Source organism: Anopheles moucheti, chromosome 3 (assembly GCF_943734755.1).
Source record: "Anopheles moucheti chromosome 3, idAnoMoucSN_F20_07, whole genome shotgun sequence".
Classification (NCBI taxonomy): domain Eukaryota; kingdom Metazoa; phylum Arthropoda; class Insecta; order Diptera; family Culicidae; genus Anopheles; species Anopheles moucheti.
The window spans coordinates 86425233-86439000 of NC_069141.1; the positions used below are offsets into that span (position 1 = coordinate 86425233).

A 13768-nucleotide genomic window follows, 5' to 3' on the forward strand; every position below is an offset into this window, starting at 1 on the left:
ATGAAATTTTTTAATGAAAAATTTCATGAAATATTTCATGAAACATTTCATGAAAAATTTCATGAAAATTTCATGAAATATTTCATGAAACATTTCATGAAACATTAAATTTTCATTCATAAAATTTGCATTCATTAAATTTTCATTCATAAAATTTGCATTCATGAAAATTTCATTCATTAAAATTTCATTCATGAAAATTTCATTCATAAAAATTTCATTCATGAAAATTTCATTCATAAAAATTTCATTCATGAAAATTTCATTCATGAAAATTTCATTCATATAAATTTCCTTAATGAAAATTTCATTCATGAAAATTTCATTCATAAAAATCTCATTCATAAAAATTTCATTCATGAAATATTTCATTCATAAAAATTTCATTCATAAAAATTTCATTCATAAAAATTTCATTCATTAAAATTTCATTCATAAAAATTTCATTCATAAAAATTTCATTCATGAAAATTTCATTCCTAAAAATTTCATTCATAAAAATTTCATTCATAAAAATTTCATTCATAAAAATTTCATTCATGAAAATTTCATTCATAAAAATTTCATTCATGAAAATTTCATTCATAAAAATTTCATTCATAAAAATTTCATTCATGAAAATTTCATTCATATAAATTTCATTCATAAAAATTTCATTCATAAAAATCTCATTCATAAAAATTTCAATCATGAAATATTTCATTCATAAAAATTTCATTCATAAAAATTTCATTCATAAAAATTTCATTCATAAAAATTTCATTCATGAAAATTTCATTCATAAAAATTTCATTCATAAAAATTTCACTCCTAAAAATTTCATTCATAAAAATTTCATTCATAAAAATTTCATTCATGAAAATTTCGTTCATAAAAATTTCATTCATGAAATATTTCATTCATGAAATATTTCATGAAATGTTTCATGAAATATTTCATGAAATATTTCATGAAATTTTCATGAAATTTTCATGAAATGTTTCATGAAATATTTCATGAATTAATTTCATGAAACTTTTCATGAATTGTGTTCTTGCTCTGCTGGTACCAGGTGTTACCTCTTGAAAAACATGCTCTCCTGGTATCGGAAATCTGAAAACAGCTGGTTTGTATGGAAAGTTAGTGTTTAAACATTGCATACCTTTAGGCGGGCAAAATTACCAGGTGCTACCTCTTCCGTGCATGCTCTCCTGGTACTATACATTCGAAAACTGGTGGTTTTCGAAGAAATTTTTTACGACCAACGGGAAAGTTAGTGTTTAAAAATTGCATACCTTTCGGCGGTTTTCGAAGAAATTTTTCACGACCAACGGGATAGTTAGTGTTTAAACATTACATACCTTTAGGCGGTTTTCGAGCAAAATTACTGTACAAGGTGCTACCTCTTCCGTGGATGCTTTCCTGGTATCGGGAATCTGAAAACAGCGGGTTTTGTATGGAATTTCGTACCAGCCCATGGAAAGTTTGAGCGAAATGAAGGATGTTCTCCGTTTCATCCATTTTTCTTAAACTAGTGAACACTCTCACGGGTTTGATAGTATGCAATGCAATATTGATGGGCAAATTTATTCCACGCTGTAGGTTATTTCACCTGCAGCGCAAATTTATTCCACCTCTTGAAAAACATGCTCTCCTGGTATCGAAAATCTGAAAACAATTGTGTGCGCGGCAACGGTATAATGGTTTTCACAGTTGACCAGCTGATTTGGTCATTGGTCAAATTAGTCATCATTTTGTCAACTCTCGTGGCCCCGCACCTAATGGATCAAAGAATGCTATAAAACATGATCAGTTGTTGAAAAAGTTCAGTAAGTAGAAGCTCACCACAGGAATCAACCGTTAATTTTTATTCATCGCCTAAAACATCGACGTGAGCGAATGATCATGGAGGTAGTCTTTCAACACAAAAACTTGACCTAGCATTTTAGTTTACAAGTTTAGCATAACACAAATTATTATTATTATATAAAATTTGCGTTGTTTGTTTAATGGGATACACAGTGTTAAACAATCTACTGAATAATAAATAAACAAAAACATCGAAATTCACAACTTAGTAACTCGCTCATTCTGTATTGCAAAATGTATGACAGGTGATTACCCCTCACAATGCGTCAGAGAATAAGCGATCTCCCGCCAGGATATGCAATGATTTTTTCTCCGCATTCGGCTCCATCTGGGGATCATCCTCATTGATGACGGCACCACTATCTGTGTTTGTCCCCGTGCTCGATTGTTTCGGCTGTCTTCCTCGACGACGTATCTTAAACATACCATGAGTACAACCGGCTTCACCCCGTGGAAACAGGATCGGGTACTGTAGTGGACGCATGATCTGGTTGGTCTCATACACTGGCCTTAAGGATCCTGTAGCACGATGTTGCAGCACAATCTCCCGTGTATATTCCGTGCTACCGGCGATGTCGTCACAAACACACATGACCCATCTCACCTGCAGTCGGTGTGTTGTTCCGGCACTGGTCAATACCTGGTATACGTGAAAGGAGGCAAAGGCGCAGCTCATCGCGAACAGACATGCGTTCATACGTATGACTGAACATCCATGTTAGTGGATTGCGTATGATAAATACCCAGGATACAGGATAGACAATAGCGATTAAGTTCACCACCAAATGCTGGTGCTTGAGTGTTTTGTTAAGTTAAGTTAAGATCGAAGAAGTATAACTGAGTTTTGCATGGCGAATCTCCCGGAAGCACAGCGAGCGAACCAATTCGATGGCAAAGTGTTCCTTGGATGCTGTAATTGTAAATTCCACCAAGTGAAGCTTCTCGAAGTTGGCGCACCTATGATTGTAGCTACATTTAGAAGAGTACAGGTGCAGTGGTAACTGGTGTTGGTGGTGATTTAGCCGGTTCCGATATTGTATTCGAAGATGGTGATGGCCCTGGCGGTCCATTTGAAGAAGATGATTAGGGGCGGCCCAGCGGCAGATCAAACGGTAGGCGGAGTAGGCCCCTTCTCACTGCGCTTTTCGCCTTGTCTCATTTCAAGTCCCCTCAATGTTCCCCTTCCCTTTTGCATCGTTTTTAGAGGCCCCAACTATAATACCGCCCTGGGCCTCCAAGGGGATTGATCCTCCACTGTTGCGAAAGTATCTATGTGTTTGTGTGTGTATTTCATTCAATCACTACTTATCGAATTTGGGCTATTAAGAATTATTAAGATGGAAAGCGTGTCCTTCCTAAGATAGGACATTTTTGTTCGGTACTGCAATCACAAGTAAGCAGTAAGTTCACTGAAAACGTCAAGAAGATCACAGTGCATAAGAGCTCAAAATCAGAAAAGCTAGCTCGTAAGTGGCCCTCTTCCTTGCGTTAATATTTGCTTCCATACATTTGCTCATTTTCCAACTGAAATTCCACCCTGTGCCATCTTTGTTGAAACAAGTGATTGCTCAGCTCCGTCCGCATAATCATTCCGTTTAAAGAAGCACATCCTCTACTACGAATTCCATTTAGCTTCACCGGTGCATGTGTAACGATGCGCATCTTTCATCCTCGTGTTCCTTTTGCAAGACTGATGCAATTAAGGCGCTCCATTCGAGCGTTTCATCATCGCTTGCCGTGCGCCGCCCGTGAGAAGCGATTTCGACAGATTGATTGGCTTATTTCATCCGCTATTGCAACCTTCCTGCAACGATCAAACATCGCAGTGCTGAAGAAATTGAAATCAATTCAACGGAATCTGCTCTGTATGCGTCTGACAGCGCTCAATCACCATGCACTTCAATGGTGCGCTGGAAAGGAAAGCTGAACGGTACGGTAGTTACATTTGAGATTGTACCAGCACAAAAAGATTCCTTCCCTATTGGAGCTGTTCCCTGCCAACCCGCGCTGACATTACAGCAAACACACGCCCTTCCCTTCCTCGGTGAGCGGGAACTGCTCATCAAAAGCACCGAACGGCAATTGAATTAAATAAACACAAAATACGAAATTACAACCACTCCACCAGCCTAATTATGGCAATCTCTCCGCCAGTGACGCAAAGCAAGCACAGGCCATTGCGGAAGCTTCGTGGTGCGAAAGCTTCGAGAAACTGTCTTCCTGTTATCACACCCCCAACATGGCAGCAGTAGTTAGGGCGGAAAGCAAGCAATAATAAGCTATGTAATTAGCTGTGTCTTGTGAGGTTTGATTACCGACCCTCGGAAGCAGCACCGATGGAAGTAACAGCATTACCATTCGGTGGTCTGTCATTAGTCAGTTTACTTCCGGCCGCACGTCGTGAGGTTGGGCGGCCCTGTTGGCATTGATGCGTTCTTAATGGGACGGAAATTTTGCAGGGCACCCATCAGGAAAGCGGTAATAAATGTTAATGCAATCACACGACGCAGCAGCAGCGTACTGCTGATGTGCTGACGCTTCATGCGCTGATGCTGATCGTTGCGGTGAAGAGCCACTGCCACTGGCACTGATTGCAAGAGCATTTCCGATTGTTTTATTTTCTTTCCATTCACCGTCGGGATGTAGTAAATGTCGGTGCGTGGCACATTTGTATTGTTGTGGTGGTGAAATCCTTACGCTGCTTATCGTTGAAGCGTGCCTAATTTGTAGTTAATTGCCAAGCATTGTAATAATATGTATTTAACAATCAAATTGTGTAGTCCAACGACTTGAATTTGTTTTAAATATCATTTACTAAATACAACAATTCACGATTGGTTTCTGCTAAATTATATCATAAAGTCCTGTAAACATTGATGAAAACTGAACATTTATAAGCTGTCCTTTACAGTCTTAAGTTACTAGATTAACTATTGTAACAGAAAAATCTTACCCATACATTTGTTGGTATCGACTTACTATGTCCCCCAACTTAAGATACTCAAAAAATTTGAAAATGTTCTTAAGACTTGTGTACATTATTCGATGCTTTTTATTTGTGTTTGACACCTTCTACTAAACTATTCTTTTGCTCTCAATAGTGTACTTTATGTACTTTATAACAACATACACGAAATAATTAATACAGTTCACACCAGAACTCCCCAACCAAGTACATTAATTAGAACAGCAACTCTTGCTGCGAGTGAAAACTTCTTGTCGTCTCAGCACAAAAAAAAAACACAACAACAACAGCAGCACTCACACGGGATGGGGAAAAACGAAAAACCGTGTCCGTGCGCTCGTCGGTACGTCGGTAATTATGCTTATGCATCGCGCAAACCTTGACAACCGTGACGGGCACTGCCATCGGAAATGTGCCAATTCAGAAGTCATTTCGATGAAAAACATGCTTCTCAAGCCCCATAACAGCAGAAGACTCTAACAAAAACAAGCACGCGATGGCGAAAGTGGGAAAGGTGTAGGAAAGTTATTTAACAACTGGCATCCCGCGCTGGGATGTGAGATTAGCCAAAGAGGCAAATTTAAACTTCATTACGACATGATATTTGCATTTTCTTTCCCGTGCTTCAAGCAGCTGAGCATCTCGGCGGAGGGGAAAGCGGGATCGGCGCTGCTAAGATGAGACCAACGAAAGGGAGGTGTTTTATTGCCCTGGATGATAATAATCAGCCCGGGCTTTAATCCAATTCCGAAAACGATCTGTCGCCAAGACTCATTAATCTTCGCAACACGGTAGATGGGAGTGGCGTTCGCTAACCGATGATGCTAATGTCACCTCATATCGCTCGAGGATGCGATTCTAGCGTTACCTTCTTTGTTGTGCTGCTGCTTTCTCTTCCTTCCTTCCGTGTGACATTGTGTGGTTTGGAGGATGTGGCTTTTCTTATCTGTGTGTTTTTGTTTTCGTTTCTCTCATTTCTCTTCGCAGATTCCAACGAGGCGAAGGCAGCGCACAGAAACTCATTAGGTCCATTACAAAGTCAATTTATTACTAAGAATAACACTAGAGTAATTAGTCAACGAGGAGGCCTAGCGGTGCTGCCCTGCAGCGTCACCATGACAACACCAGCCACTGTAAGTAAGTATTTTGTTAGTCGAACGCTTTGGTTTGCTTCTGTTTCATATTTTTGTACTTGCCTTTTGTTTCTGTGTTGGGTAGTTTTACATTCAGTTTAATTGTTTCAGTTTATATTTGTTACTAGTTTTATTACAATGAAAGCATTTTTCGAACCATTGGTAACCACAGTGCTTCTTGAGAAGCAATAATTAATCATTTTGTATGCGAAGCCTAACCATTTCGCAAGTTTATTCATTCGACATAACATAGCCTGGATGTAGAGAATCTGTTCAGTCGAAAAACTATTCATTGTGGATACACTTGTGTTTCGTGTACTCTTGAAGTCATGAATAAATACATCTTAACCCCAATTCAAACCAAACAAGGAGGGCATAACAGTATCTACCCTTGTAAACGATTTATGTCCTGCACTTGTAAAGTAATTGCGCACGGTAGCAATAGAATGACTGGCACATGCCAACGATTGTAATCAATCCGCAACTGGACCACTGGACTGCAACGAAGCAACCTATTTTCGATAGTCCTAAAGCAGCTATAATCTCTTCCAGAGGTTCCCCAAATGAAAAAAAGAAGGTCGTACAGGTATTGTGCTGCAAAAGGATCGAAAATAACGTTGCTATTTGTGATACTTATTGTTGCCCTGCTTCCGTTTAGTGAGGACACATCCAAAGCGGATCTTCTTTTCGGAAAACTCTCGTAACACTAGCGCCCGAACGATGCTGATACAACATAAAGTTCCACGGCATTATTGCTGCCACGAAAACCTAACGATTCTCGTTCTAGTGGGTGAACCATTCGGACAGAAATGATAGCCATCGAACAGATTGATTTTCCCATTCAGCACGACAGTCCTGCCGAATAGCGGAAAAAGTTTAAATAGAATAGACCGATAGGAGCAAAGGCAGAGAAAAACACACCAAGCAGAAGAAAGTCGAAAACAACCTGCTTCCGGTTGTACAGTAAGATAGCTTTTCCAGCATCGAATGGACACTGGCTCGGTTTCCAACATCGCAGACATCCGGTGTTTCGTTTTTCACCGATACTATTTTGTAGGTCAGCGAAGATTTTTCCGCTGTCTTGCATTTCAATCAATGCTGTTTTTGTGTGTTTATTTCGAAGTTTCAGTTGAAAAATGTACTACTTTACTGAGTTTAAAATGTGCTTCACCTATGAGCGCATTGCTACAACAACATCGCACGCATGACAGGAAATATGATCAAAAAGTAATATGATCTTTAAAGTAGTAAAAGTTTTATTACAAAAGAAGACATAATAATACCTGTGTAGTCAAAGAATTATTGTGTTTAGTTAGGTATTTAAATACTCCTTTGCATCTGTCTTTGCAGATTGTGAGTGACAGTTACACTACCACCATATATATGCCACCGTTTCTTCGATATCTAAAATATTGGAAAGCGAAAAAATTCTGAGTAGTATTCTCCTCCAACTTCAAACTTGTTCCACTTAACTAACATATACAAAAGTATCCAAGACAATATTGCTACTGTCAGTACAGCGAGAAGGAAAAAATCTGAAAAAGTTAATTCCAGCCTATTTTTTAACTTTCCGTACGCTTTCTTCAGGCAACAAAAAAGTAGAGAGAAAAACGCTGACGCCAAAGAAAAGTTTGCTTGTACGAAAGCTCGTTGTAAATTGAAATTGCTACAGCATGTCTGCCTGCGTTCCATTGCTTTCCTCCTGCCCCGTTGCCCCGTAATGCGGCAAGGTTAAATCGATAGCAGATGAATTTTACCGTTTCAAAGTTTTTCACCTTCTGCCCGCGTACTGTATCGCCTTCCACACTAAATAGGCACCTTCAACCCGGGCCCGGCCCGGCTCCAGCAATGCGCGCTTCCATTGCGGCACTTGTGCCACACTCCGGGAGGCACCGAAAACCATCTGCCAAGCAATTACAACAAGTGAAAATTTAGGAATTTATTGCTAATTGAAATTTTATCCGACACTGCGACCGTGCGGGCCCGATCGTGCCAGATACTGGGTAGAATATTCTCCGCAGCGTGGCCCGGATCTTTCCGGGCAAATTGCCGGAAATAGAAGGGCTACCGTCTTTCTGCAGCAGCGTCGGCAACAACAACCCCAGTTTGGTGGTACCAAAGTGCACCGCACTTGGGTGTGAGTGGTGGATAAAAATGGTCGACAAGGCTTGTAAAATTCGACAAGTACGGTCAAGAGCCATCGGTTTCAAACGACAAACAGACAGACACCCTTTTCGTGCTAGCTCACCGGAAAGGTGGTCCCATTTTCCGTGCCTGAGTTGTGGGGAAATTGTTTCAAATTAAATTTTCACTCACTTTGCCGTGTGTTCCGTGTGTGCCAAATGGTCCAAAATGCTTTCATTAGTTTATTTCTTTCACCGTTGTTTAGTTGCTTCCACTGCATGCAGCTGGATGTGGTAGAGCAATAGCACACATACACACACCCCGTACTTGATCGTGTTTCCATCCATGCGGCATTTTTCCTCTTCCACTCTCTCGCATTTCTGCAGGTGTCCTGGTTCCGGCGGAAAGACTACCAGCTGCTGACGGTCGGCCTTTCGACGTACAGTAGCGACGATCGGTTCCTGGTCGAGCATACGCGCCACCTCGGCAACTGGGCGCTGCGGATAAAGAACGCCCGAAAGGAGGACGAAGGACTGTACGAGTGCCAAATATCCACCCATCCACCCCAGTCGATATTCATCGAGCTTAGGATCGTCGGTAAGCATTTTGGATGGAAATCCTTGATTTTAGCGCTTCCCCGTCATCCCCTACCAAGCGCCATTTTGCTTTGTGTGACAAGGGGTTTTTGTGAATGAAATTTCTTAATCGATTTGGTTTGCGTACCTGGGCGCAAAGAAATGTAATTTATATGGAAATATCTGATGAATTATTAGTCACCTGGGAAACACCGAACCGGTTTTCGGTGTTCTGGTCTCATAGAAATGGAGACTATTTTTGCTGTTGCCACTTGAACTTGGGACACGGAGGAAGGCAAGATCTAGCTGGTTTCCAACGAATGATTTGGTTACGTTCGTTCTAAATGACGTTGTATAACTCTAGTTATGATAACAGACTCCAGCGCCCGCAGATGGTCGATTGCTATCTGTCACTTTTATATCTTTGATACAAGAAACGTTACGTGGGGAAAGGAATTTCCCTTTCAAAGCACCCTTAATGCATTTGACGTTCCATTCATTCATCCTATCTCTCTCTCTTTCTCTTTCTCTACTTTTCCAAACTCCCTTCACACCAACAGAGGCGGTCGCAGAAATTCTCGAATCGCCCGATTTGCATATAGACGAAGGATCGACACTGCGACTGGAATGCAAACTGAAACGTGCCACCGAAAGTCCGCTTTACGTCTTTTGGTAAGTATTCCGCGTACACTGTTTTTTTTTATGTGTGCTTTTCTTTATGCGCGCCACTCGTCGGTTTCGGTTGATCGGTTATGAAAGATTTATGACGACAAGAGAAAATATCGGTTGCAAAAGTGCAGGATGAATATATGTGAAAAAAGAAAGAATATACCGTACCACCTACCGACCCCGAAATGTTCCGAAACGATCAAGCAGCAGCGATGAGGGCGATGAAATGAAATAAATAAATATCCGTCAAGTGGCAGCAAAACCCACCGTCGCCATCGTTGTCGGTGGCAGCGCAAAAAAAAAAATCCCACCCATTGAAAGATTCTGAACCGCGAATTTCGATCCACACGAATGGAAAACGATGGGGGAATTGGGGCCGTGTCGTGGTACGATTTATGGCGGAATCGAGTCCCATGGCCGTGCCCTTTTTGATGTGGGCAGAAAAGATGAAACGGTTCCAATTTTGTGCGGGTCTATGATTCCCGAGATGATCACCGCACGACGCTCCGGACGCCCGGAAATGGGCAGGGTGTATGCAGGGTTCGCCGGGTTGTTTTCTTTTCATCCCACCGGGCAGAAGCACCTTTCACTCCAGGACGCATTGGCGTGATGGAATGCGTCGTAATCATAAAATTGGGAGTCCGCTTCCCAAATATTTCCTCTTCGGTGGAGTTGTTTCCGTGGTGGGGCGAGCTTTGCTGTGGTGGTATGTTGGTCGTCGTGGCCGCGCCCGGCCCATTTGAGTGCGTTGTTTTGCTTTCGCTTGGGACATGGAATGCAAACAGCAATCCTGCGACCACGTGCTGTCGGATTTGATTCGAGCTAGTGAGTAAAGAATTTGAATCCAGTTGGAAGCGAGGAAGGTAGGATGGACAACATTCCTGGTAGATCAATAGATTTAATTCGAAAAAATGATGGAAGCTTCTGAAAAATGGGTGCACGGGTGAGAGAAGAAGATTCTATTTAAGGTAGTTGTTTAGCTAGGGCATATCAGCTTTACACAGCACAAGATTCATGTATTGCATATTATATTTACTTTAAGATGCAATTGAGATTTCGTTTCGGTTCACATCTACATCGTATTCGCAAGGTCTAAACTTGGAGAAGGGTTAGCATCATTATGTGAATACTAGATACTACGATTTAGTTACCCTTTTATTACAATATGCACTGTTTAAGCTGATCTAAGATCTCCACGATCTCAGTGCTATATCGCTGCCAACCCTGCTGCGCTCTATGAAAGTGGCCAATAGTAAGTTGGATTTAAAAAAAAACAGAACGGATTTTCTGTAAAACAGAAGCTGTTTTACCAACACAACAATTCCACAAAAACTTCAAGTAAGAACGTTCACTTTGAACAGGACCAGTACTTATGCTGATGGACAATAGTTGCATGAATCCGGTAAAATAAAGCAGCGTTGAGGAAGTATGAGCCTTACCAATTAAAAGGCTATTGGAATAAATATTCATTACTCAAACTCTTTTACAAATGAGACTGACGCAGTAATAAAAATGGTAACAAACAGCTTGAAATTATGTTGAGCATACTCGAAAAGTTTATTCAATGGTCCCCATAAAGACCTCATTTTGAACAGATTTATTAGTCAAACAAACTCGCTTGCCACCATAGTGTCACTACCCTGTTAAGTAAAAGATTTGCTAGAGAAAAAAAACTCTTTATTACTTTCACCTGCTGTCAGCAAGCACCGGGTTTATGAACCGGAATTTAACACATTTTATCGTTCCCTTTACGTTGGGATTAAAGGTTTCGGGCCTGATGGAGTAATTTTCACCACTTAAATGTCCCTTTAAAGCTTTAAAAAAAGGCATACCACCACAGCAGGGGAGGAAAACAAAAGCAACAACACGGGAATACGGGACGGTTTACTTTCTTTGTCGGCAATCGGCTTGACTCGCCCTAAATCGACCGTCGCCTCTATATGGGACGCAGAACCGAGACGGTTCATACCTGTGTGCGATGTGTGCGCTGGTGTTTTGTCAGCACCAGCATGTGCTGGGACGATTTATGAGCGCGTATCAAATTTCAATCTCTTCCACTTCATTTATTATGCTGAGCGAAGCTAAGCGAACGTAAAAGAGCGACAAAAAAACCGGTGGAAAAAATAAACAAATACCCCGAGCGGTGACAACGCTCGACAAGTCCTGTTAGCTCAGCGGACGACGGAGATGGGGTAGTAACCTAGCAACCTACCTGTCTCAGTAAAGTAGCACACCGTGGCATACCGTGACGTTTTGCTTCCTTGCTGTTTGGTGTGCTTTTTTGTTACCGGTTTCGCCTCAATTCTATTTTCGCCCCTTCTGATGGAGCCATTCTTCCCTACTTTCTCATCGTACACAGGTATCACGAAGATCGGATGGTGAACTACGATCAGGAGGATGGCGTGTCCGTGTCGAACAATAAGCTAGCCTCCAGCATCCTGTCGGTGCGGAATGCGACGGCCCGGCACGGTGGCAACTACACCTGCGCTCCGGCCAACGCGCGCCAATCGAGTATTTACGTGCACGTGCTGAAAGGTAAGTTGTATTATGCCACATTGCTTCTCTCTGGCCCTTTGCCGGCGGCCCCGACCGGTAGGGGAAATATTGTCGGCGTACCAGAAGAAGGTTTTTGCATATGGCATCGATCTTCCTTCCTCGGGACGCCAGTGCAAGGGTCGCACTCGGTCAACCGCGGATGGAATGCAACTTCAGTAAAAAAAAACGCTGCAAAAGCTATAACGCTACATTACCATAACGCTGTCCCCGATGGAGGTTCAGCAAATTTCGAGCGGAGCTGCAGGACACAACAGGAGACGTGCGAGTGAAAATAACTTCGCCAATGCTTTGGTCGATTATGAAAATAGGAATTGTGCTGAGTACTGCTTCTTGCCCCGCTTTGAGAATCAGGGAAGGTAAAGAATTGGGAAAAGCAAATTTATAAATTCCATATTCAGGCTAACAACCGACGCCATACGGGGACATAGCATGGGCACAGTGGGACAAAAGTTGACCATTTTGAAGTATATCATTCAAAAACAAAAATACCAGGCATTGACGTGAAGCAAAGTATAAAAACATGAGTTAAATTAAAAGAAAAACCTGAGGAATTACGATAAAGGAGACGCCTAAATGAACGCCATAAATAAATAAACGCCCAAATGTAGGCAAAAAATAGTAAAATCCTTTATTTGCAAATGAAAATTAGTTTTAACGCTTTGTTTTGAAGGATTGAATAAAGTAGAAATGTTCTGGGAATGAGATTATTCATTACACGATTACACGCAACTAGCAATCATTTACTACAATTTTTCAGTAATTTTTCAGATGGTTGCTAAGTTTTAATGGCACCTTTTTATCTCCTTTCTTAATAATATTTATTTTAAAATGTTTAACTCGATCCTTGAAGACCATTGCTAAGAAAAGGTTGGAATAGTCTTGATGAATTCTACGTAGTAAATTAAAAATTTGGTTATTATTGTTGGTGATGAATATTTAACAAAAGATGTTGATGGAGCTATCTTGAAATTCACAAAAGGTGAAACTGCATCCAATTCATCAATCATAATTATATTGGATTAAATTTGTTGAAATAATAATATTGACGCTAACTTTCTACCAAATTTCCCCACTGTGCAGCACCGTACGAACGTACCAGCCCAGACCCAACGACGTTTGTGTGTTTGCAGCAAACTTCACGTTCCGTAGATCGTGTATCGTGCCAAACCGCCCCGTGTGCCGTGTGCATTTCTTCCTACACCGAACCGAACGTAGAAGAAATTGCCTTGGGACTACTGCAATGCATCATTATCGGACACTTTGTGAAATATGAGCAGTGCAATAACATATGTTCGTTTTGCGTCCCGTAGTCGGGGAACGGGGCCAAGATTGATGACGTAAAGGGGAACCGGGAACGGTGCAAGATGAAAGCGACTCAAGGATCTTGGTGTCCGTAGTGCCGAGCACTAGCACGGTGAAAGTCGACCTGCAACCCAAAAAAAAAACCCGGGCTCCACCGAAAAACCCCCGGCACGCTTGAGTGTATTTGTAAGCCTATGTCAGGGGTTTGTGCCTGTGTTAGAAACGAGGAGTTTGTTTAAGGTTGTTTTATTTCGTGAAGCAATGTTTTCCACAGCTTGGAAAAGCTCACCGTGTGGCGGCGGGGTAAAGGAAAACAACCCGAAAGACCCAAAGAAAAATTCACGTTACTCTTGCATTGCTACAAAGAGTAATGGTGAGGTGGAAATAAATATACAATTTTCCCGTTCACATGTGCTCGATGGCAACGACACAGGAGTATAATGGATTGCATTAAATTGTGCCCGGCCGGGTGGGGGTGGTTGCAGCGAGACTCACTATGTTCGGAGGTGCCATACCGTCGCATGTCAAGGGCACCCGGGAGGATGGCGTGAAACATGGCCATGCGGGAGAAATTTAATTTCCTTCCACTTCCGTCA

The 13768-nt window shown here is 41.5% G+C and overlaps 1 protein-coding gene across 1 annotated transcript in view; it reads left to right on the plus strand.

The window, feature by feature from the left end:
* The window catches only part of LOC128304656 (titin-like), a 53295-nt gene that overhangs the window by 22738 nt on the left and 16789 nt on the right, over positions 1–13768 (plus strand). Inside the window, exons 2-5 of the mRNA XM_053041866.1 lie at positions 5801–5946; positions 8457–8667; positions 9206–9317; positions 11674–11849. Of these exons, the coding sequence (XP_052897826.1) occupies positions 5801–5946; positions 8457–8667; positions 9206–9317; positions 11674–11849 (645 nt within the window). The remainder of the gene's footprint in view (positions 1–5800; positions 5947–8456; positions 8668–9205; positions 9318–11673; positions 11850–13768) is intronic.